A 23,086-nucleotide genomic window follows, 5' to 3' on the forward strand; every position below is an offset into this window, starting at 1 on the left:
ATAAATAAATACAATATGGGGATAAGGTAGTTGGATGGGCTGTTTACAGATGGGCTATGTACAGGTGCAGTGATCTGTGAGCTGCTCTGACAGCTGGTACTTAAAGCTAGTGAGGGAGGTAAGAGTCTCCAGCTTCAGAGATTTTTGCAGTTTGTTCCAGTCATTGGCAGCAGAGAACTGAAAGGAGGAAGAATTGGCTTTGGGGGTGACCAATGAGATATACCTGCTCGAGCGAATGCTACGGGTGGGTGCTGCTATGGTGACTAGTGAGCTGAGGTAAGGCGGAGCTTTACCTAAGCAGAGACTTGTAGATGACCTGGAGCCAGTGGGTTTGGCGACGAGTATGAAGCGATGGCCAGCCAACAAGAGCATACTGGTCGCAGTGGTGGGTAATATATGGGGCTTTGGTGATCAAATGGTGATCAAATGGCACTGTGATAGACTACATCCAATTTGTTGAGAAGAGTGTTGGAGGCTATTTGGTAAATTACATCGCCGAAGTCGAGGATCGGTAGGATGGTCAGTTTTACTAGAGTATGTTTGGCAGCATGAGTGAAGGATGCTTGTTACGAAATAGGAAGCCGATTCTAGATTTAATTTTGGATTGGAGAGTGTTTAATGTGAGTCTGGAAGGAGAGTTTACAGTATTTGTAGTTGTCCACATGTTCTAAGTCAGAACCGTCCAGAGTAGTGATGCTGGATGGGCGGGCGGGTGCGGGCAGTGATCGGTTGAATAGCATGCATTTAGTTTTACTTGCATTTAAGAGCAGTTGGAGGCCACGGAGGGAGAGTTCTTTGGCATTGAAGCTCATCTGGAGGTGTCCAAAGAAGGTCCAGAGGTATACAGAATGGTGTTGTCTGCGTAGAGGTGGATCAGAGAATCACCAGCAGCGAGAGCGATATGTAACTGGAAAGAGTTGATATGAGACCATTTGTTAAAACGTAGGCATAAGAAGTGTCATATAAAGTTTTTTTCCAATTCACAAAGTTCTCCCCAGCCAAATCGTGTAAGAGATTCAAAAAGGTAGCCCCATTCCACACAGTCAACGGCCTTGGCAACATCTAATGACAAAGCAAATGTTGGAGCGCTTGAGTCCTGGACAGCACACTATATGTTGATCAGCCTTTTAAGGTTATCTGAGCTATAAGGGTGGGGGATAAAGCCAGTCTGATCCAGGTTGATGATACTACCAATGAGCTTAGACAATCTGTTTGAAAGCACCTTTGCTAAGATCTTTTCATCATTATTAATAAGCGAAATAGGCCAATATCCACTCGGATCAAGTAGATCTTTCCCTTTTTTGTGGATAAGAGAGATAATTGCTGTATGCATGGAAGAGGGTAAAGATCCAACTTTATATGCATCATTACATAACTATCAAAATTGGAGTAATACTTGTCTCACACTTTGTATAAAAGTCAGAAGGGAGGCCATCTAACCCAGGAGACTTGTTAGAAGGTGCATATAGTGCATATAAATCATCTTTTTTTCATCTGAACTTCCGGCGCCGACAGAGATGGCCGCCTCGCTTCGCGTTCCTAGGAAACTATGCAGTGTTTTGTTTTTTTACGTGTTATTTCTTACATTAGTACTCCAGGTCATCTTAGGTTACATTACATAGGGTCGAGAAGAACTACTGAATATAAGATCAGCGTCAACTCACCATCAGTACGACCAAGAATATGTTTTTCGCGACGCGGATCCTGTGTTCTGCCTTTCACCCAGGACAACGGAATGGATCCCATGCAGCGACCCAAAAAAACGACTCCGAAAAAGAGGGAAACGAGGCGGTCTTCTGGTCAGACTCCGGAGACGGGCACATCGTGCACCACTCCCTAGCATTCTTCTCGCCAATGTCCAGTCTCTTGACAACAAGGTTGATGAAATCCGAGCAAGGGTAGCATTCCAGAGGGACATCAGAGACTGTAACGTTCTTTGCTTCACGGAAACATGGCTCACTGGAGAGACGCTATCCAAGGCGGTGCAGCCAGCGGGTTTCTCCACGCATCGCGCCGACAGAAACAAACATCTTTCTGGTAAGAAGAGGGGCGGGGGCGTATGCCTTATGGCTAACGAGACATGGTGTGATGAAAGAAACATATAGGAACTCAAATCCTTCTGTTCACCTGATTTAGAATTCCTCACAATCAAATGTAGACCGCATTATCTACCAAGAGAATTATCTTCGATTATAATCACAGCCGTATATATCCCCCCCCAAGCAGACACATCGATGGCTCTGAACAAACTTTATTTGACTCTTTGCAAACTGGAATCCATTTATCCGGAGGCTGCATTCATTGTAGCTGGGGATTTTAACAAAGCTAATCTGAAAACAAGACTCCCTAAATTTTATCAGCATATCGATTGCGCAACCAGGGGTGGAAAAACCTTGGATCATTGTTACTCTAACTTCCGCGACGCATATAAGGCCCTGCCCCGCCCTCCTTTCGGAAAAGCTGACCACGACTCCATTTTGTTGATCCCTGCCTACAGACAGAAACTAAAACAAGAGGCTCCCACGCTGAGGTCTGTCCAACGCTGGTCCGACCAAGCTGACTCCACACTCCAAGACTGCTTCCATCACGTGGACTGGACATGTTTCGTATTGCGTCAGATAACAATATTGACCAATACGCTGATTCGGTGTGCGAGTTCATTAGAACGTGCGTTGAAGATGTCGTTCCCATAGCAACGATTAAAACATTCCCTAACCAGAAACCGTGGATTGATGGCAGCATTCGTGTGAAACTGAAAGCGCGAACCACTGCTTTTAATCAGGGCAAGGTGACTGGTAACATAACCGAATACAAACAGTGCAGCTATTCCCTCCGCAAGGCTATCAAACAAGCTAAGCGCCAGTACAGAGACAAAGTAGAATCTCAATTCAACCGCTCAGACACAAGAGGCATGTGGCAGGGTCTACAGTCAATCACGGACTACAAGAAGAAATCCAGCCCAGACACGGACCAGGATGTCCTGCTCCCAGGCAGACTAAATAACTTTTTTGCCCGCTTTGAGGACAATACAGTGCCACTGACACGGCCTGCAACGAAAACATGCGGACTCTCCTTCACTGCAGCCGAGGTGAGTAAGACATTTAAACGTGTTAACCCTCGCAAGGCTGCAGGCCCAGACGGCATTCCCAGCCGCGCCCTCAGAGCATGCGCAGACCAGCTGGCCGGTGTGTTTACGGACATATTCAATCAATCCCTATACCAGTCTGCTGTTCCCACATGCTTCAAGAGGGCCACCATTGTTCCTGTTCCAGAGAAAGCTAAGGTAACTGAGCTAAACGACTACCGCCCCGTAGCACTCACTTCCGTCATCATGACTAGACTAGTCAAGGACCATATCACCTCCACCCTTCCCGACACCCTAGACCCACTCCAATTTGCTTACCGCCCAAATAGGTCCACAGACGATGCAATCTCAACCACACTGCACACTGCCCTAATCCATCTGGACAAGAGGAATACCTATGTGAGAATGCTGTTCAAGTTTTAAGTTCCTCGGCATACACATCACAGACAAACTGAATTGGTCCACTCACACAGACAGCATCGTGAAGAAAGCGCAGCAGCGCCTCTTCAACCTCAGGAGGCTGAAGAAATTCGGTTTGTCACCAAAAGCACTCACAAACTTCTACAGATGCACAATCGAGAGCATCCTGGCGGGCTGTATCACCGCCTGGTACGGCAACTGCTCCGCCCACAACCGTAAGGCTCTCCAGAGGGTAGTGAGGTCTGCACAACGCATCACCGGGGGCAAACTACCTGCCCTCCAGGACACCTACACCACCCGATGTTACAGGAAGGCCATAAAGATCATCAAGGACATCAACCACCCGAGCCACTGCCTGTTCACCCCGCTATCATCCAGAAGGTGAGGTCAGTACAGGTGCATCAAAGCTGGGACCGAGAGACTGAAAAACAGCTTCTATCTCAAGGCCATCAGACTGTTAAACAGCCACCACTAACATTGAGTGGCTGCTGCCAACACACTGACACTGACTCAACTCCAGCCACTTTAATAATGGGAATTGATGGGAAATTATGTAAATATATCACTAGCCACTTTAAACAATGCTACCTTATATAATGTTACTTACCCTACATTATTCATCTCATATGCATACGTATATACTGTACTCTATATCATCGACTGCATCCTTATGTAATACATGTATCACTAGCCACTTTAACTATGCCACTTTGTTTACATACTCACCTCATGTATATACTGTACTCGATACCATCTACTGTATCCTGTCTATGCTGCTCTGTACCATCACTCATCCATATATCCTTATGTACATATTCTTTATCCCCTTACACTGTGTTTAAGACAGTAGTTTTGGTATTGTTAGTTAGATTACTTGTTGGTTATTACTGCATTGTCGGAACTAGAAGCACAAGCATTTCGCTACACTCGCATTAACATCTGCTAACCAGGTGTATGTGACAAATAAAATTTGATTTGATTTGATTTGATCTATCCTTATCTTGAGTTGTGGTAAATTTAGGTCTGCAAAAAAGCTATCAAACTTTTGTTTGTCCAGTATGCTCTGTGATATATAAAAGGTGTTGTAGAAGCCTCTAAACTCCTCATTTATCTGCTTTGACGAGGTAGAAATTGTACACTTTTGCAACCGTATGCCAGCTATATGGTTCCTACTGTTTTGCTGCTTCAGTCTGTATGTCAGCAAGCGGCCAGGTTTTTCACCCATCTCCCAATAAGATTGATTAATGTGGAACAGTGAATTATCAAGCTTTTTTATGATATAATCTATTAAGTTTATATTTAGTAGCAATTATCTTGTTTAACATAGTTGTGTCTCTGTTTTGGGAGTATGAAGTGTCAAGCAGCTGAAGCTCACATTGTAGTTTGGTGGAGTGTAGATTGGCATTCCTTTTCTTGAATGAAGCATAAGATATAATCCTCCCCCTCAATTTGAGATAGTACTTTCCTATCTCTTGTTAGTTTGCTCAAAAAGAGACATCTAATCACTTTTCATTTTGATGAATATACTATATTTTAACAGAGACCTGTTCAAGCAAAAAGGCATCTGAACACTGGAGCATGGTCCTAAATGACTATATTACCTATTGTAGACCTGAGAGAGATATCCACTAGCAACTGTGAGATTAGGAAGTAATCAATCCTAGTGTAAACATTGTAGGTGGGAGAAAGAAAGAATAGTCCCTCCCATCTGGGTGTATTGAGCTCGAAATATAATTTAAGCCTAAGTCCCTAGCTGGTAGTCTTATTGCAGCTGCTGATTTACTCTCCAGACTATTTCTAGGCTGAGACCTGTCCAGATCCTTGTCTAGAATCTGGTTAAAATCACCCACCCAATCACCCATATTGGGATGTCACCCAGTTCTAAGAGAGTTTGAGAAACAAATTGGGCCTGTTTGCATTAGGGGCATATATATTCCAGAGAACAACTGAACGACCATCTGAATCAGTTAGCAGTTCGTTTCAGTAAAGTTCATGGCCTTATGTATGAGAATAGATACTCCCCTGCTTTGGCCTGTACCCGGGCTAGAGAAAGCCTTTCCCTCCGAAGAGCATTTGACTTTTTCTGATTCCTTTTTATTGAGATGTGTCCCCTGGACAAAAGCTATATCCAACTTAGAAGACTTAAGATATGCTAACGTTTTTTATTTTTCTTGTTTATATGGTTAAGCCTTTAAGGTTCCAGTTAGCTCATTTTAATTAAGCTATGTTGGTCATTGAGTTATAAAGAAGTCATAATAAGCGAATGTGTAACAACCTATACAGTATACAAGTATTACAGTGGTGTAGATCTCCATGGCAATAAAGAAAAACAAACCTAAGAAAAAACATAAAAACGTACGTGTGTAGAACTAAGTAGACTCCCAGCCAAACCTAAGGCTCTGGGGAGAAACAACACAAACCAACACATAGATGGGATTGATGAACTTGACAGTTACCCAAACTGTAATACCTTTTTGGGACATAGTTATTTACAAAAATTCAAGGCTCTGTCACACACAAGGCTATTGTGCTTTGTCGCCGCTTACTGGCAAACGTTAGTAACATATTGAATTGACACTTCATGTTCAAATAGAGCCAATCAGAGGAAATGTGATTGGAAGAATCATTTTAATCTGAAGGCCCTTAAAAAATTAAAAACAAATTGCCTACGGAGAATGAACTCGATCCCCCTGGATTGTAGATCCGTTTTACCTGTTTGAATGCCATCCTCCAGTCGTTAACTCGTTTAGAATAGTCTGGGAAGAACATAATTGTAGATCCCTGCCATGTCACCTGTCTCTTCTCTCTCGCTGCTCTGAGAATTTCATCCTTCAACCGATAATGTAGCAATGATGGGCAGTGAACGGCGTCCCTCTTTCAGCTCTCTTCTGGGCGGGCCTGTGGGGACTCTATGTGCCCTCTGAATCTCAAGTGGCCTCTCAAAGTGGCATTCCAGCATATTCAGGATTTCCCTCTGTAAGAACTGTGTCATGTCTTTGTTTTCTGCCATGTTCTGTTATCTAAATTATCAACGAGGTCTTGTAATTTTTGCAATTCCTTCTGGATTCTACCCAACCTTTCATTGTGACGGTGCCAAACTCCAATGTTGCAACACGGTCCTCTGCTTCGCTTACGCGGGTGGTCAGTGTATCGATTTCCCCTTCTATTTCCTTCATCGTGGTCTTGATTTCTGACGTGTCTTGTTCAATATTTTGGGTGGACAAACTCATTTCTCTGATATCGGAGGTAAGAAAGGTCAGGGTGGGCTCGCAAGTTGCAGTGTCTGGTGTAGCTGTCCTACCAAATTTCTATCAGCATGTTAAATGTGCAATCAGAGGGAGAAAAACTCTGGACCTCCTTTACTCCACCACCTTTATTCTACACACTGGCCCGTAGGCAGCCTCCATTTTCTTGCTAAGCTTGGATGGTTTTGTCTGCAGGGAATCCTTTGCGAGCTGTGATTTGCGGCTATCCCGGTTAGACTTTTATTATTTTTGGTTGTAACAAAATTTGCCTTTGACTTGTATGAGTATAACTATGCCCCAAAATGGGTAAATATCATTGCCAAAACCAATTTACCTTTGTGTTCGATGGAGCTCCTCAACTACACAGCCATCCTCGCCAAGAGCACACGTGACCTCTTCCAGAGTAATGCTTTCACTGGGGCTGTTTGAACCTTGTTGGGCGGCAGGTGGCCTAGCGGTTAGAGCGTTAGGCCTGTAGAAAGATTCCCAGTTCAAAACCCTGAACCGACGAGCTGAAAAACCTGTCATTCCGACCTTGAGCAAGGCAGTTAACCGCCTATTACAGCCCCTTACACCTCTCTTATTCAGAGGGGTTGGGTTAAAAGAGAAAGTCAAGTTTCGGTTGGACTTTGTGTGCAATGATAAAAAAAACATTTATGTATTATCCGTTTTGTCATATTTTCCATTGTCTTATTTTGCATCCCCCACTCCTAACTCATGTTTTTTAAAATCGAATTTAAAGTACATGACCAAAAGTATGTAGACACCTGCTCGTCAAACATCTCATTCCGAAATCATATGGAGTTGGTCCCCCCCTTTGCTGCTACAACAGCATCCACTCTTCTGGGAAGGCTTTCCACTAGATGTTGCTTCCATTCAGCCACAAGAGCATTAGTGAGGTCTGGCACTGATGTTGGGCGATTAGGCCTGGCTCGCAGTCGGCGTTCCAATTCATCCCAAAGGTGTTAGATGGGGTTGAGGTCAGGACTCTGTGCAGGCCAGGCAAGTTCTTCAACACCAATCTTGACAAACCATTTCTGTATGGACCTCGCTTTGTCGGGCTGAAACAGGAACGGCCTTCCCCAAACTGTTGCCACAAAATTGGAAGCACAGAATCGTCTAGAATGTCATTGAATGCTGTAGCGTTAATATTTCCTTTCACTGGAACTAAGGGGCCTAGACCGAACCATGAAAAACAGACCCAGACCATTATTCCTCCTCCACCAAACTTTAGACTTGGCACCATGCATTGGGGCAGGTAGTGTTCTCCTGACATCCACCAAACCCAGATTGGTCCGTTAGACTGCCAGGTGGTGAAGCGTGATTCATCAATCCAGAGAACACGTTTCCACTGCTCCAGAGTCCAATGGCAGCGAGGTTTACACTACTCCAGCCGACGCTTGGCATTGCACATGGTGATCTTAGGTTTGTGTGCTGGTGCTCAGCCATGGAAAACCATTCCATGAAGCACCCTACGAACAGTTCTTGTGCTGACGTTGCTTCCAGAGGCAGATGGTAGTGAGTGTTGCAACCGAGGACAGACTATTTTTACGCGCTTCACACTCGGTAGTCCTGTTCTGTGAGCTTGTGTGCCCTACCACTTCACTGCTGAGTCGTTGTTGCTCCTAAACGTTTCCACTTCACAATAACATCACTTACAGTTGACCGGGTCAGCTCTAGCAGGGCAGAAATTTGACTATCTGACCTGTTGCAAAGGTTGCATCCTATGACGGTGCCACGTTAAAAGTCACAGCTCTTGAGTAAGACCATTCTACTGGCAATGTTTGTTTATGGAGATTGCATGGTTTGTGGCTGGTTTTATACACCTGTCAGCAACGGGTGTCGCTGAAATAACCAAATCCACTAATTTGAAGGGGTGTCCAAATACTTTTGTATATACAGTGTATCTGAAATCTTATCTAATCTACTCTTCTTAAGAGTAGTTTGTGGTCATATCGTGACTCATCTGATCATGCTGTTGTTCTTATGTAGTCTTTTCGCCTAGAGTTTGTGACCATGCCCGTGCAGAAATCTTATTGGCATAATACAAAAAGCACCACTGTTGTGCATGGGCTGCGTCTCAATCTAACACATCCGCTGATGTCGGCCTTCTGCTTCTGCGGTGGCAGGTGGCAGAGCTACAACTGTGTTTGTCAGACCAGGAGACATCCCAAAAATCAGTCTTCCCATGAAAACGTTTGTATGGTACAAACGATTTGGGCTAGGAACTATGACCCCACCCCGAGACTCTCACAAATACAAATGTGTTCTCCGTTTTGCTCATGAGACTCATCTGAAGGTAACCCAGTACAGACCGGTAAAAAATAAATGAAAAAAGGAATAGGCTTTTTTGGACCCCCCCAAAGACTTAGAATCTTAGGGGTAGGGGAATTACTAGCCACATGTCAGAGAGTGAGACGGTCGTTTTGTGCTTCGTTTGGTTTCCATCTGTTTCTGATATCAGTAATTTCCTCACACTTTATCACTTCTTTATTACCAGGGAAACCACAGACGGGTCTGCGTCCCAAATGGCACTGCATTCCCTATTTAGGGCACTACTTTTGACCAGGGCTCTCGTCAAAAGCATTGGAGTTCTGACACTTCTCTTCTTAATTCTAGAATCTCTACCACGGAAATGGGAAAAATAAAGTAAGGGTTAGGTTCGTGCCAGCCGAGGCCAATTAGCCATGGTATTTATTTGTGGTTGGAGGCTTGACATGACTCATGGAATGGGATGGGTTTTGTCAAAAGGAATCAAAGAAAATATTATTCCTATTGGATAAACAGACGTTCAGCTGGCTTTTATCTACTCCAGAACATTCTCCCTTTGAAGGAAAAACCCAAACAATGCTTCTGTAGCTGTAGCTTCATGGAGATGACGTTACTTCTGTGTTGGGTTAGATTGCCAAGTTAGTTATCTAAGCGTGCGGTACCTAGGCCTACATGGAAGGGCAACAAATCTCTCTTTTAGACAAAATAAAAAATAGATGATAAATGGCCTGTGCTGTGATGTGTTCTTTACTTGTTTATAAACCCCTAGCCCGTAAAAGGAACCCCACGTGGCCTGTAAAAGTCACAGGGCTCCCTGAACTGGTCTGGGGTTCTCTGCAACTCCTCTATGAAGTATACAGTATCTGCTTGGTGCAGGAGAGGGACCTCACAGAAAACAGCCCTGATTTCCTGTACGTCCTCCCACTCCAGTAGGCTAGGCTATGAGCTGGAACTTGGTGGCCTCACACAATTCCAACTCCATCATCAAGTTTGCTGACGACTCGACAGTAGTAAGCCTGAGTTACAACCATGACGAGACAGTCTACAGGGAGAAGGTAGGCACTCTGATGGTGTGGTGCCAGGTAAACAACCTCTCCCTTAACGTTAGCAAAACAAAAGAGCTGATTGTGAACGTCAGGAGGAACCAGGCTGGACAAGCCCCCATCCTCATCAACAGGGCCGCCATAGAGACGGTCAATAACTTCAAATTCCTCGGCTTACACATCTCAGAGTAGCTGAAATGGTCTAACCACACAGACACCGTAGTGAAGAAGGCACGACAGCTACCCTTCAATCTCAGGATGCTGAAGAAATGTGTCCTGTCCACGAGGGCCCTCACAGTGTTCTACAGGAGCACCATCGACAGCATACTGTCGGGCTGCCTCACAGCCTGGTACAGCAACTCCACCGCCGCGGATAGCAAGGCTTTTCAGAGGGTGATACGTGCAGCCGAACGCACCATTGGCTGCACACTGTCTGCCCACCAGGACATCTACAACACCAGGTGTCGCAGGAATGCCAAGAAGATCATCAATGACCCCAGCCACCCAAGCCATGCCCTGTTCTCCCCACTTCAATCACACAGATGCGAGCAGTACAGGAGCATCATGGCAAAAACTGAAAGACTGGCCAATAGTTTCTACCCACAGACCATCAGGCTGCTGAATAGCCACCACTAGTCAGCTACCTGCTCCACCCTCCCCCTGCTACTCCCCCGATGGACATCCCCCCCCTTAACTAATTTGTATTTTGTATTTCACTTGGTCCCCACACCATCTCAATGGTCATGCAGCTCCCCCTATGGTCACTCCCCCCAGCCCCTCAACAGTCTTTACTCTGCCTCCACCCTAATGGAAATTGTATTATTCATCACTGCCACATTTGTTATTATGTATATAGTGCTATTTTTATTTTTTTATTTTTTACCATTTTCATTATTTTATTTCACTTAGTCCTGCATGTTGAAGCTCAAAGCCCAAGATTTTAAGTGTACTCTGCAATCACACCTGCGACCCTCTACATGTGACTATTAAACACTCTGAATCTGAATCTCCCCCCCCTGCCCCAGACCCAGCTTGAGATCTTGCTACAATGGACTAGGACCTGGAACACTGTCTGTGTGACTGGCGTGACAGGCTCCACATAACAACAACCAACATTCACTGTTTGTACACTGTGTTGATTGCAGCAAGTTGAATATGAATAGGAACCTTTCACAATATACTGTATAATAACTCAAATAAAGCCAATTCCCAATAATTATGTATAGGTGTCATATTCTTTATTTATTACAGCATCTTCCATCACTATTCCCTCTCAGAACGACCAGGTGAAACCTGAGATCACATGTTTTTAGTTTTACTACAGTGGGGACTGTGTCCCTGGGCCTGGCTTTATGTGTCCCTGGGCTTGGCTTTATGTGTCCTTTGCTGTGATGTTGTTTCCCTGTCAGAACCAGAGAGGCCCTTTATTCAGAACCTGTCTGACAGAGAGGTGGGATGTGTCTGGGCTTGTCCTGGGCACACAGCCAAATCCGCCTCAAAGCCACTTGGCCATATTTTATAGTCACTCTTTATTTGGAAATATCAAAGGCATCGCTCTGGTCTGTTTGTACAGGTGACTTGTGTTAAAATCCACTGACCAACTGCTAAGCGTCAGCTCTCACTTTGTCAGTTTCTCAGCTGAAGAGAGGAATGCACAACTAATCATGAGGCAGCAGTAGTGTAGTGGAGGGTATACATAGGTATGTGCCTTATACCCAATTATTTTTTCAGTGGGCATTGCGTATACTCACTCCTTAATCTCCACTGATACGTATCAAAGTAGTGTAGTGGAGGTATACGCTGGATCAATTAATAGGGCTGATGGAACAGATCGGAATGTTTAGCTTAAAATGTTGATAAACTATTATTTCTTCACTGTTCTAAAATGCGCACCGCACACGCAAACGGTTTCATGGACACAGATGGAAATGCACGTTAGAAAGAGGGAGATTTAAAGATGCAACAACTATCATGGGTTGCTAATATGACTAGGATAATGTCTTTGGTTGTTAGACACACGAAAGAAAGTTGAAATAAAACCAATAGAGCAGAACGCATATGAGCAAGTCTTTATACAATATAATTGGCTCCATGTTTCTATGGTGGGATTTTGACTCTAGGCTAATTTGAAGCAAGGTAAGACATGCCTCATAATATGAAGTCAAATTTCCAGGTTTCAAACAATTAAGGAACAGGAAAAATATAGCGATGCTAATGATAGACCTAACTGTCTTCTGGTAGATGGAAAGGCATTCCCAGAAACCTTCTGTTTTCAATGGTAACTAGCTACAAAGTAGCCTATGCCTACGTACCTGTCAGAATGATATCATGAATATTTGCATTAATCCAGTGGCCATTTATTTTGCAAACTCCATCTCATGTGCTACAGAGACACGGCTAATCAAACAATAATGCTAGGTGCCTGCACACTTGTGGTTTAAGCATTGTTATGGACTTAGAACATACAATTTGGTTGTTTTTCTGTTTAAAAAAGTGTGACTTTGAGAACAAAAACCTGAAAAAATTGTGGGAAATCTAATGCTGTGAATTCCTGACTCAGTTGAACTGTTTCAATAGTAGGCCTACTATTAGCCGACTTTCACAGTACAGCTTGGGTTGACCTGACTGTGAAAGACCAATATGGGATTTATCATGTTAAAGTCATTCAGAGTGCATGTCACTGTTTGTCATTGAGCTTTTCACACAGTGCGCCTTTCCTTGGCCAGGTGTGCCATTTGGATGTTTTTTGTGTGAGTATACCCACTTCTCCAGGCAGCACTACACCACTGTGAGGCAGAAGAACAAGAGAAGCAGACCTGGGTTCAAATACTATTATAAATAATTTAAAATACTTTATCAAATCAAATGTATTCATATAGCCCTTCGTACATCAGCTGATATCTCAAAGTGCTGTACAGAAACCCAGCCTAAAACCCCAAACAGCAAGCAATGCAGGTGTACAAGCACGGTGGCTAGGAAAAACTCGCTAGAAAGGCCAAAACCTAAAAAGAGGAACCCTGCCATGAGGGGTGGCCAGTCCTCTTCTGGCTGTGTCGGGTGGAGATTATAAAAGAACATGGCCAAGATGTTCAAATGTTAATAAATGACCAGCATGGTCAAATAATAATAATCACAGGCAGAAAAGTTTAAACTGGAGCAGCAGCAAGGCCAGGTGGACTGGGGAGAGCAAGGAGTCATCATGCCAGGTAGTCCTGAGGCATGGTCCTATGAGAGAAAGAGAGAATTAGAGAGAGCATACTTAAATTCACACAGGACACCGGATAAGACAGGAGAAGTACTCCAGATATAACAAACTGACCCTAGCCCCCCCCTGAGACAGGAGGGGTCAGGAGACACTGTGGCCCCATCCGATGATACCCCCGGACAGGGCCAAACAGGAAGGCTATAACCCCACCCACTTTGCCAAAGCACAGCCCCCACACCACGAGAGGGATATCTTCAACCACCAACTTATCACCCTGAGAAAAGGCTGAGTATAGCCCACAAAGATCTCCGCCACGGCACAACCCAAAGGGGGACGCCAACCCAGACAGGAAGATCACATCAGTGACTCAACCCACTCAAGTGCTTGATTAAGCTTGCCTGGCTTAATGGACTAATAGAATCGTCCCCAAACTGAAAACCCCACCCATCTGGCACCAGGCAGGCTAGAGCAATTGCTCAAAGTATTTTAAAGGATTTCAAATAGTATTTCAACACAGGTCTGATGAGAAGAGATGTTTAGGTGCTCTGAGCTCCCTGGTATTTGATATGCAACAGTTGAGTCTGAGAGCAAGAAGAGTTGTGCTTTAGGAGACCACCAACAGAGAGAGATCACATTGTTATTGAAAGTAGTAAATGTTCTACTGATTTCTTAATTTATTATTACGGCTAGGGGCCATTTTTTCATGCTACAATTACACTAACCTTTATATTTCTTACTCTCGCTCTCTTTCTCGCTCGCTCTCTTTCTTTCTTTCTCTCTCTCTCTCTCTCTCTGTCTCTCTCTCTCCCTCCCCCTCTATTTATCTCTCTTTCTCTCTCTCTCTCTCTCTCTCTCTCTCTCTCTCTCTCTCTCTGTCTCTCTCTCTCCCTCCCCCTCTATTTATCTCTCTTTCTCTCTGTCTCTCATAGCGTAGCACAGAAGGGTTCTGGAAGTCTGTGGCCCGTCATGTCCCCAGGGAGCCCAGTGAGATGAGGATCCTCAACCCTTACTTCATCCAGGAGGCTGCCTTCAGGTTCATCGGCCTGCCTCACAACAACGGACAGATGGGGAGAGGGGTGAGAGAATGGGAATCTCACTGCTGTTTTCCGTCATAGGAAATTATGGCGGAATCATAATGTTTAAAAAAATTACGATCAGCATAGAAAAACACACAAAACAGGTCAGGAGCCCGTAAAATGGCTGCTATCCATATCTGCATCCTAAAACAAGAAGAAGTACATAATACAAGAATGTATAAGGACTTCTTGCTTGAACGATTTCAGTTACATATTTGATATTTCATGATATTAAGAAAACATGATGTTCAGTCTGCCTTCGAGTCAAAAGGGGCCTATGTTAAACAATAAATATGTTAATATGTTTTCACTATGGCTTGAAAACATACCTAAATTCAGGGATGGAAGGTGTCGCTGTACTCCTAATTATCCCATTATCGAAGCCGCGAAATAGAGAAGATTGAAATACTGCTCGTTTTTCATTAAACTGCCTTTTTTCATCAGCATGCTAGGCTAGCTAATGCTAAAGCATCCCATTAAATTCTACAACACTTCCAGCAGGAACTTTAGATTAGGATTGGCTGTGTCAGGTAGGAGACCTGAGCCAACTCCTCGTGCTTACTGTGGGGAGCGTGTAACTGGTCAGGCACTGTGTTATGTAGAGACGCGCACGGTGTCTCCAGTGCGCTATTCTAGCCTGGAGTGCTCTATTCCAGCTCCTCGCATTTGCCGGGCTAGAATGGGGCATCCAGCCAGGACACATTGTGCCAGCTCTATGTTCTGGATCTCCAATGCATCTCCACGGTCCAGTTTATCCTGCGCCTCCTCCCCGCACTCGCCCTAAGGTGTGTGTCACCAGCCCAGTACCACCAGTGCCAACACCACGCACCAGGCTTCCCGTGCTCCTCCAGAGCCCAGTACGCCCTGTTCCTGCTCCTCGCACTTGCCCTGAGGTGCCTGTCCCCAGCCCGGTACCACCAGTGTCAGCACCACACACCAGGCCTACAGTGCGCCTCGACAGTACCCAGTCCCGAGCGTCCGGCGACAGTACCCAGTCCAGAGCGTCCGGATACAGTACCCAGTCCCGAGCGTCCGGCGACAGTACCCAGTCCAGAGCGTCCGGCTACAGTACCCAGTCCAGACCGTCCGGCTACAGTACCCAGTCCAGAGCGTCCGGCTACATTACCCAGTCCAGAGCGTCCGGCTACAGTACCCAGTCCAGAGCGTCCGGCTACAGTATCCAGTCCAGAGCGTCCGGCTACAGTATCCAGTCCAGAGCGTCCTGCTACAGTACCCAGTCCAGAGCGTCCGGCTACAGTACCCAGTCCAGAGTGTCCGGCGACAGTACCCAGTCCAGAGCGTCCGGCGACAGTTCACAGACCGGAACCTCAAACGACGGGCCACAGTCCGGAACCTCAAACGACAGGCCACAGTCCGGAACCTCAAACGACGGGCCATAGTCCGGAACCTCAAACGACAGGCCACAGTCCGGAACCTCAAACGACGGGCCACAGTCCGGAACCTCAAACGACAGGCCACAGTCCGGAACCTCAAACGACGGGCCATAGTCCGGAACCTCAAACGATGGTCCCCAGTCCGGGGTCTCCAGTGACGGTCCCCAGTCCAGAACATCCGGCGATGATCCACGCAGCGAGGGTACCCAGCCCGGGGCCTACGGCGAGGATCTGCAGTCCAGAACCTCCGACGATGATCCACGGGTCGGTGCTACAAGAGCGGCTCAAAGCCGCCACCGAGGTTAGATGCCCACCCAGACCCGCCACCGAGGCGGGATGCCCACCCAGACACGCCACAGAGCCGCCACCGAGGTTAGATACCCACCCAGATACGCCACAGAGCTGCCACCGAGGTTAGATGCCCACCCAGATACGCCACAGAGCTGCCACCGAGGTTAGATGCCCACCCAGATACGCCACAGATCTGCCACCAAGGTTAGATGCCCACCCAGACCCTCCCATATAGGTTTAGGTTTGCGGCCCCCACCTTTGGGGGGGGGGTGTACTGTCACGCCCTGACCTTAGTTATCTTTGTGTTCCTTATTATTTTGTTTAGGTCAGGGTGTGACGAGGGTGATATATGTGTTTTCCACCTGTCTATGGTTTTTGTATGTTTATGTGGTTTATCCAGTCTAGGTGTTTTTATGTCTATGGTTGCCTTGGTTGGTTCTCAATCAGAGGCAGCTGTTTATCGTTGTCTCTGATTGGGGACCATATTTTGGCAGCCATATGCCTTGGATAGTTTGTGGGTTATTGTCTGTGTAGTTGCCTGTGTCTGCACTCGTTGTTCATAGTTTCACGTTCGTTTTGGTTAGTTTGTTTAAGTGTTCTTCCTTCATTAAAAGAAGAATGTATTCTAATCACGCTGCGCTTTCTTCTCCTCTTTACGACGAACATGACAAATCACTCATTACATTTTTTAAAATAATATTATGAGTTTACAATAACTCCTTTACAACAGGTTTATAAGTACATTATTAATAATTTACAAATTGTGAACATACTATGATCAAACACCTTATTAATGATCTTATAAATACTTGAAAATAGTGTTCTAAATGTGTATTTAGAGATTGCTTATTGACATTTACAAATGTAGGAATAATTATGAATAAATTGTAAGTAAACTCTTTACAAACTGTTTTGAAATTGTTTATTTTAAGGGACCTTAATATAAAGTGTTACCAGTCCAAGTAACAGATTGGAATAGTTTCTATGTTATTTATATGTGACCCACCACTTGGATTCGTTTCTATGTAGCAACATTTGAAATTCTATTTTTTACATTGGATAAAAGTAGAGACTGCAATTGAGGAACAATGGGAAAGTAATTCTGCTTTGAAAGTTGATAAACTTGTAACCCCACTTTTGTGAAAATGGACGTGAATGTTTTGATACATGTACTGGAGAGCTCTTCTTTGTCAACACCCGTTCAGCATTGTTCACACCCACTTAAGCCTTAGCCCCACCCATCTCTTTAATCACAGTGTAGTAAACAACCAAAGATTTCAAGACTAAAAGTGGTGAAAGTTGTTGTAAAAATACACTTTACCTAGACCTTGGCCTATATCCTAATCTGACTGGTGCACGTCATGTTGTACTTCACATTTCCGTCTCTGGTAAACACACACTATATCCAATAAAATCAAAGTTTATTTGTTACTTGCATAGTGGCGTCTTTTGTTTAGACATGTAGCTAGCTAGGTAGCTAAACAATAAACCATAATCCCAACTCTAATGCCCCGTTCAATACAACTGGGAACTCTGAAAAGAACTAGCTCTGGCTGGGAAAAATTGATTTGAACAGTTATCCAACTCAAGGAATTCCACTCGGGCTTCTTTCTAGAACTCTGACTTTCTGACCTGAAGATCACTGTCACGATTTGACCTCGTATTTTGCAGAGTTCCTAATTGTTTTGAACGCAGCAATAATACCATGCTTGAATCTGCAGGTAGCTAAAGCTAACCAACTAGGTTCAATGTTACCTAGCTAATATAAAGCTATAACTAGCAATGCAAATGGCTTTCTGAGCTACGAATAATATTACTACACAGATCATTCATGTAACCTTAGCTAGCGAGCCAGCCAGCTAACTTTAGCTAGCTAGCTAACAGTACGCTTTAACTTGCAATGAAAACGACTTTCTGACCAAATTAGAAATGTATAATATCTGAAAATGTAGCTAGACTCTTACTCATATACATGGATGAACGCTTCTCCCTACTTGTCTTGGATACCATGGTTGCCCTTAGTTTGAAGATGTCATCCAGAGACAGGTGTTTTATACAACAGCCTCCTGTTCTCTTTTGGACTCTCTCCTTATTTGGCAATCACCTCTCTGCTTCCACCGGGCATTCAACTGATTTCAAAACTCGGTCAACTTCTTCCATGACAACGACACCGTCATCAGAGGACTACAATTTCTGGTTCAATGAAAATGTTTTTACCTAAATCAGGGATTTCCTCATTGTCTGATTCATTTTCAGTCAGAGAGAGTCAGCATGGCACGATCATCCTCCAGAAAGTAGTCCATCATAGCTTTTCCCCACTGATAGCGCTATTAACTTCAGGGCAGCAATGTTGAGCGGAGTAGCAAAACCTTTTCCGTTTTTTTAAAACAAAGGTTGAAAGGATTATCCACACATACTATAGACTGCTACATGGCAAACCCAATCCGAAAACATCTCTCGGCATGTCCAGCCCATCCATTATCTCAGCCAATCATGGCTAGTGGGAAGGTTCCTGTATTTTTCTGTGGCTTAACCAACTAGGCTCATAATTTAACAATGTTATTCGTATTTACAGATGGCATACACATTTCTTATTAAGGCACACATGTTCCAGAAGGCATTTCTGCCAAAAAACACATTTTGATTAAAAAAATAAAACGTTCAAATGCCTCTCCTGTGAGGTAGTGACATACGCCTGCCTACCTTCTTGAAACGGGTCACATATTTGAGTAGCATAAGATTAATTAATTGATCAATGTACCTGCAAATACATAGATATTGAAACAAACAATTCAGAAGATCAACCTGTATTAGAGCATGTTGGGAAATATGATAATGATGGGCGTGGTTTTCGGTTCAACTCTGATAACTTAACACCAACATTGGGGTTATTTTACACCACTGAGTGTTAATTTAACTCTTCAATCAACACTAGAAATGTTACACTGAAAAATCAGCACAAGTAACACTGACCAGTTTGCTGTGTGCTATGAAAGGGACCCATCTGCAAGCTTCCATACATTCAAGAACCTTTTAGAATTCTGTAGAACCGTAGATGCCACGTCAAGAACACCCCACTGAACTGAAAGGTTCTTTATCGTGCAAGAGTTCTCCAAGAGCTCAGGAAGAACCATTTCAGAACCAGAACCCTTCTGTCCTGTTTTTAGTGTACCCTAACACACTACAGACATACAACAGCCCCTCCAGGTGCCTTAGTTGGCTCTGCTCTGCTCTGGGCGCTCCAGATGTCTCAGCAGCAATGAGTCAGAACACAAACTAATACTGTTTACTGTTAAAGTCCCGTTTGGATGTCAGCACTACTGGAACTAATATGGACCAATGCCATGCCTCCAATCTCAGGAATTCAAAGACAATGTACACAAATTGTGTTCATTGATGTCCTTAAATCTTTAAGAGCTATGCTGCAAGGGGGCATCAAAATCAAGCTCAGAATTGTGTAGTTTGTGATACCCCCTCCTGACGGAATGTTGTCATGGAAGTGTGAATTGAGGCATTAATAATCAAGACGCGAATACTAGTGAACAGCAGAACAGTGTGTACACAATACAGTCCTGTTCATCCACACCCAGTAGAGAGACGTGGCTGAGAGCCGTGGAGAGAGCAAGGACTTGAGAAGCATCGACCTGAGCTGGAGATGTACTGTAGAGGCTAGAGCTAGTTGGACCTTTTTATCAACCAGTAGCTTTTCAATATCTGCTAGAGAAGATACCCTTCCTTGTTGTAACATCCACACCTATAGAGGGCCATGGAGGGAGCATGGACCTAGGCTGGAGATGTACTGTAGAGACTAGAGGTGGTTGGTTTTAATCAGCCACCATGCAGTACGCCCACTGCTATGCTAGCAGGATTAGCCATGTCTGTCATACACAGAGCTACACTGATAAGCCTTTCGGTAGTAGCCTGCCTGGCCACAGGGCTGTTGCCTACAGTCTGGAACAGGGTCTGCCACAGTGTGTCTGTCAGAGGGAGAGTGGAGACCTACAGCACCACAGATACACCTGCAGCAACTCCCTCAAACACCCAGACAGCTGATAAGTTCACTTCGTTCCTACCGGGATGTCCAGCTATCTCAAGCAGCAGAAGTTCAAGCAGCACAGAGAGCAGGAGAGAGGGGGAGAGTGAGAGAGTGACGGGGGAAGAGAGAGAGGACGTTTTCCTTTATCTCACCAGCTCTGTTAACAAAATAAATTGCCATTGTTTCCTTAATCTAAATGTGCCATGACTAGGTCTTTCAAAGTTCCATTCCATGTGTTCTGTTTTGGTAACCTTTTACATTTCCCTTTAGTTACCCCATGTTCTATTCCTCCAATAGTTCTACTGTCATTCTGTCCTGTTTCAGGGAATATTTGACTTCTCTTCTGTGTTTTCCAGAATATTCCGACCCTGGGGACGGTTGCCATAACAATGGCCCTCCATAACTGTGATGAGGTAGCCGTGGCTGGATTTGGCTATGACATGAGCACCCCTCACGCCCCCCTACACTACTACGAGAAGATCAGGATGGCGGCCATCAAAGAGGTACCACTGACGCCAGCCATTTACCACTCTTAAGGTTCAGATTGGGGCCTTGACACACATCATGGAACAAAAATGTCATGTAAATTGTAAAACAATGCCTTCATCTGACCATGAGGTCACACTGATCTAAAGCAGAAGGTTTGTTTAGGTTTTTAGCAGAGCCCTGTTCAAATAATGGAAGCTGAAAGAGGGGCATGTGTACTGTATGCTGTCAGTCTGATGGGTAACTATGGATGAGGTTTGTGTCATCCTTACCCTGCAACTCACCGCTCACCTACATGTTCACACACACGAGCACACACACACACTCCATACTGCATCAAAGTGAGAAGAACTGATGGCTTCGTTTGGTGCCAATGTCAAAATAACTCCATTAAGAGAAGTGTTTATAAACGTCTTGTAAAACAGGAGGGACATTTAGAGACAAACTGAACTGAATATTTGAACCATGCACTGTAATTCTAAACTATTTCCAATGAAACCCGAGTCATTCTTTCTAGAGACTTTACTGTGTAGTGAACAGGTGTCGGATGGATGCTTGGCTATATCTAGAGAGACTCAGATCTGCTTTAAGTCCCCTCACTCAGACATAGACTTGTGTGAGGTGAGGTGTTAGTCTCTGTGAAAGGGGTAGGTTGACCTGAAAGATACAGAAAAGACAACCTTGTAGGGAATCACAGTTGTTCATGTCATGAATACTATAAAGATCTTTATCTCATCCTTGGTTGCAGTGATTCATTCCTGAAGTGAGTCATTCAATCCCTCATTCCAGAAGGCTATCCTACTAAGTTTGTGAAAGCGTTATGACAAGTTTAGATTTTGAAAGGGTTAAGTTGTGAAAGGGATGATTTATGAATGAGTTAGGTTGATGTTAAGGAGACACAGACAACCTTGTATGTCACCTGACTGTGTGTTGCCGTGGTATCGTCTGTTCTCTGAACCCTTAGTTACTGGAACAGAACAGGAACATCCATCCATCCATCCGCCCACTCAAAGTCAACAGCTATGAACCATACAGCCAGGGCTCTGTTGGTATGTTAGCATTCCCTGCTAAGCGTGTGTCTCTGTCTCCCTTTAAACTGTCTACCAACATCCTCTCTGTTTAGCTTGGCTAGTTTACTTCTCTGCAGGGGAAGTTTACACTGACCTTTCTCTCCTTATTTAATACCCTTCTCCAAGAGTCCTGTGGTTTCTCTCTAATGTTCATCGTGTTACTTCCCAGTTCCCACCACCACACGGGAGGCGAGATGTGGAGTAGGATGTGGAGTAGCATGTGGAGTAGCGTGTGGAGTAGGATGTGGAGTAGGATGTGGAGTAGGGTGTGGAGTAGGATGTGGAGTAGGATGTGGAGTAGGGTGTGGAGTAGGATGTGGAGTAAGATGTGGAGTAGGGTGTGGAGTAGGGTGTGGAGTAAGATGTGGAGTAAGATGTGGAGTAAGATGGGTAGTGTGTGGAGTAAGATGTGGAGTAAAATGGGTAGTGTGTGGAGTAAGATGTGGAGTAGGATGTGGAGTAAGATGTGGAGTAGGGTGTGGGGTAAGATGTGGAGTAAGATGTGTAGTATGTGGAGTAAGATGTGGAGTAAGATGGGTAGTGTGTTGAGTAAGATGTGGAGTAGGATGTGGAGTAAGATGTGGAGTAGGGTGTGGAGTAAGATGTGTAGTGTGTGGAGTAAGAGGTGGAGTAAGATGGGTAGTTTGTGGAGTAAGATGTGGAGTAAGATGGGTAGTGTGTGGAGTAAGATGTGGAGTAAGATGTGGAGTAGGGTGTGGAGTAAGATGTGGAGTAAGATGTGGAGTAAGATGGGTAGTGTGTGGAGTAAGATGTGGAGTAGGATGTGGAGTAAGATGTGGAGTAGGGTGTGGAGTAAGATGTGGAGTAAGATGTGGAGTAGGGTGTGGAGTAGTGTGTGGAGTAAGATGTGGAGTAAGATGTGGAGTAGGGTGTGGAGTAAGATGTGGAGTAAGATGTGGAGTAAGATGGGTAGTGTGTGGAGTAAGATGTGGAGTAGGATGTGGAGTAAGATGTGGAGTAGGGTGTGGAGTAAGATGTGGAGTAAGATGTGTAGTGTGTGGAGTAAGATGTGGAGTAAGATGTGGAGTAGGGTGTGGAGTAAGATGGGTAGTGTGTGGAGTAAGATGTGGAGTAGGATGTGGAGTAAGATGTGAAGTAGGGTGTGGAGTAAGATGTGGAGTAAGATGTTTAGTGTGTGGAGTAAGATGTGGAGTAAGATGTGGAGTAAGATAGGTAGTGTGTGGAGTAAGATGTGGAGTAGGATGTGGAGTAGGGTGTGGAGTAAGATGTGTAGTGTGTGGAGTAAGAGGTGGAGTAACATGGGTAGTGTGTGGAGTAAGATGTGGAGTAAGATGGGTAGTGTGTGGAGTAAGATGTGGAGTAGGGTGTGGATTAAGATGTGGAGTAAGATGTGAAGTAAGATGGGTAGTGTGTGGAGTAAGATGTGGAGTAGGATGTGGAGTAGGGTGTGGAGTAAGATGTGGAGTAAGATGTGTAGTGTGT

General features: G+C 44.7%; 1 protein-coding gene across 9 annotated transcripts in view; it reads left to right on the forward strand.

The window, feature by feature from the left end:
* st3gal3a (ST3 beta-galactoside alpha-2,3-sialyltransferase 3a) overlaps positions 1 to 23,086 on the forward strand; it is a 79,797-nt gene that overhangs the window by 52,695 nt on the left and 4,016 nt on the right. For all 9 annotated transcript variants that reach the window (XM_021604472.2, XM_036978484.1, XM_021604470.2 and 6 more), the window contains 2 exons: positions 14,199 to 14,345; positions 20,423 to 20,569. In XM_021604472.2, the coding sequence (XP_021460147.2) occupies positions 14,199 to 14,345; positions 20,423 to 20,569 (294 nt within the window). The remainder of the gene's footprint in view (positions 1 to 14,198; positions 14,346 to 20,422; positions 20,570 to 23,086) is intronic.

This window comes from Oncorhynchus mykiss, chromosome 5 (genome assembly GCF_013265735.2).
Source record: "Oncorhynchus mykiss isolate Arlee chromosome 5, USDA_OmykA_1.1, whole genome shotgun sequence".
In the NCBI taxonomy this organism is placed as follows: Eukaryota; Metazoa; Chordata; class Actinopteri; order Salmoniformes; family Salmonidae; genus Oncorhynchus; species Oncorhynchus mykiss.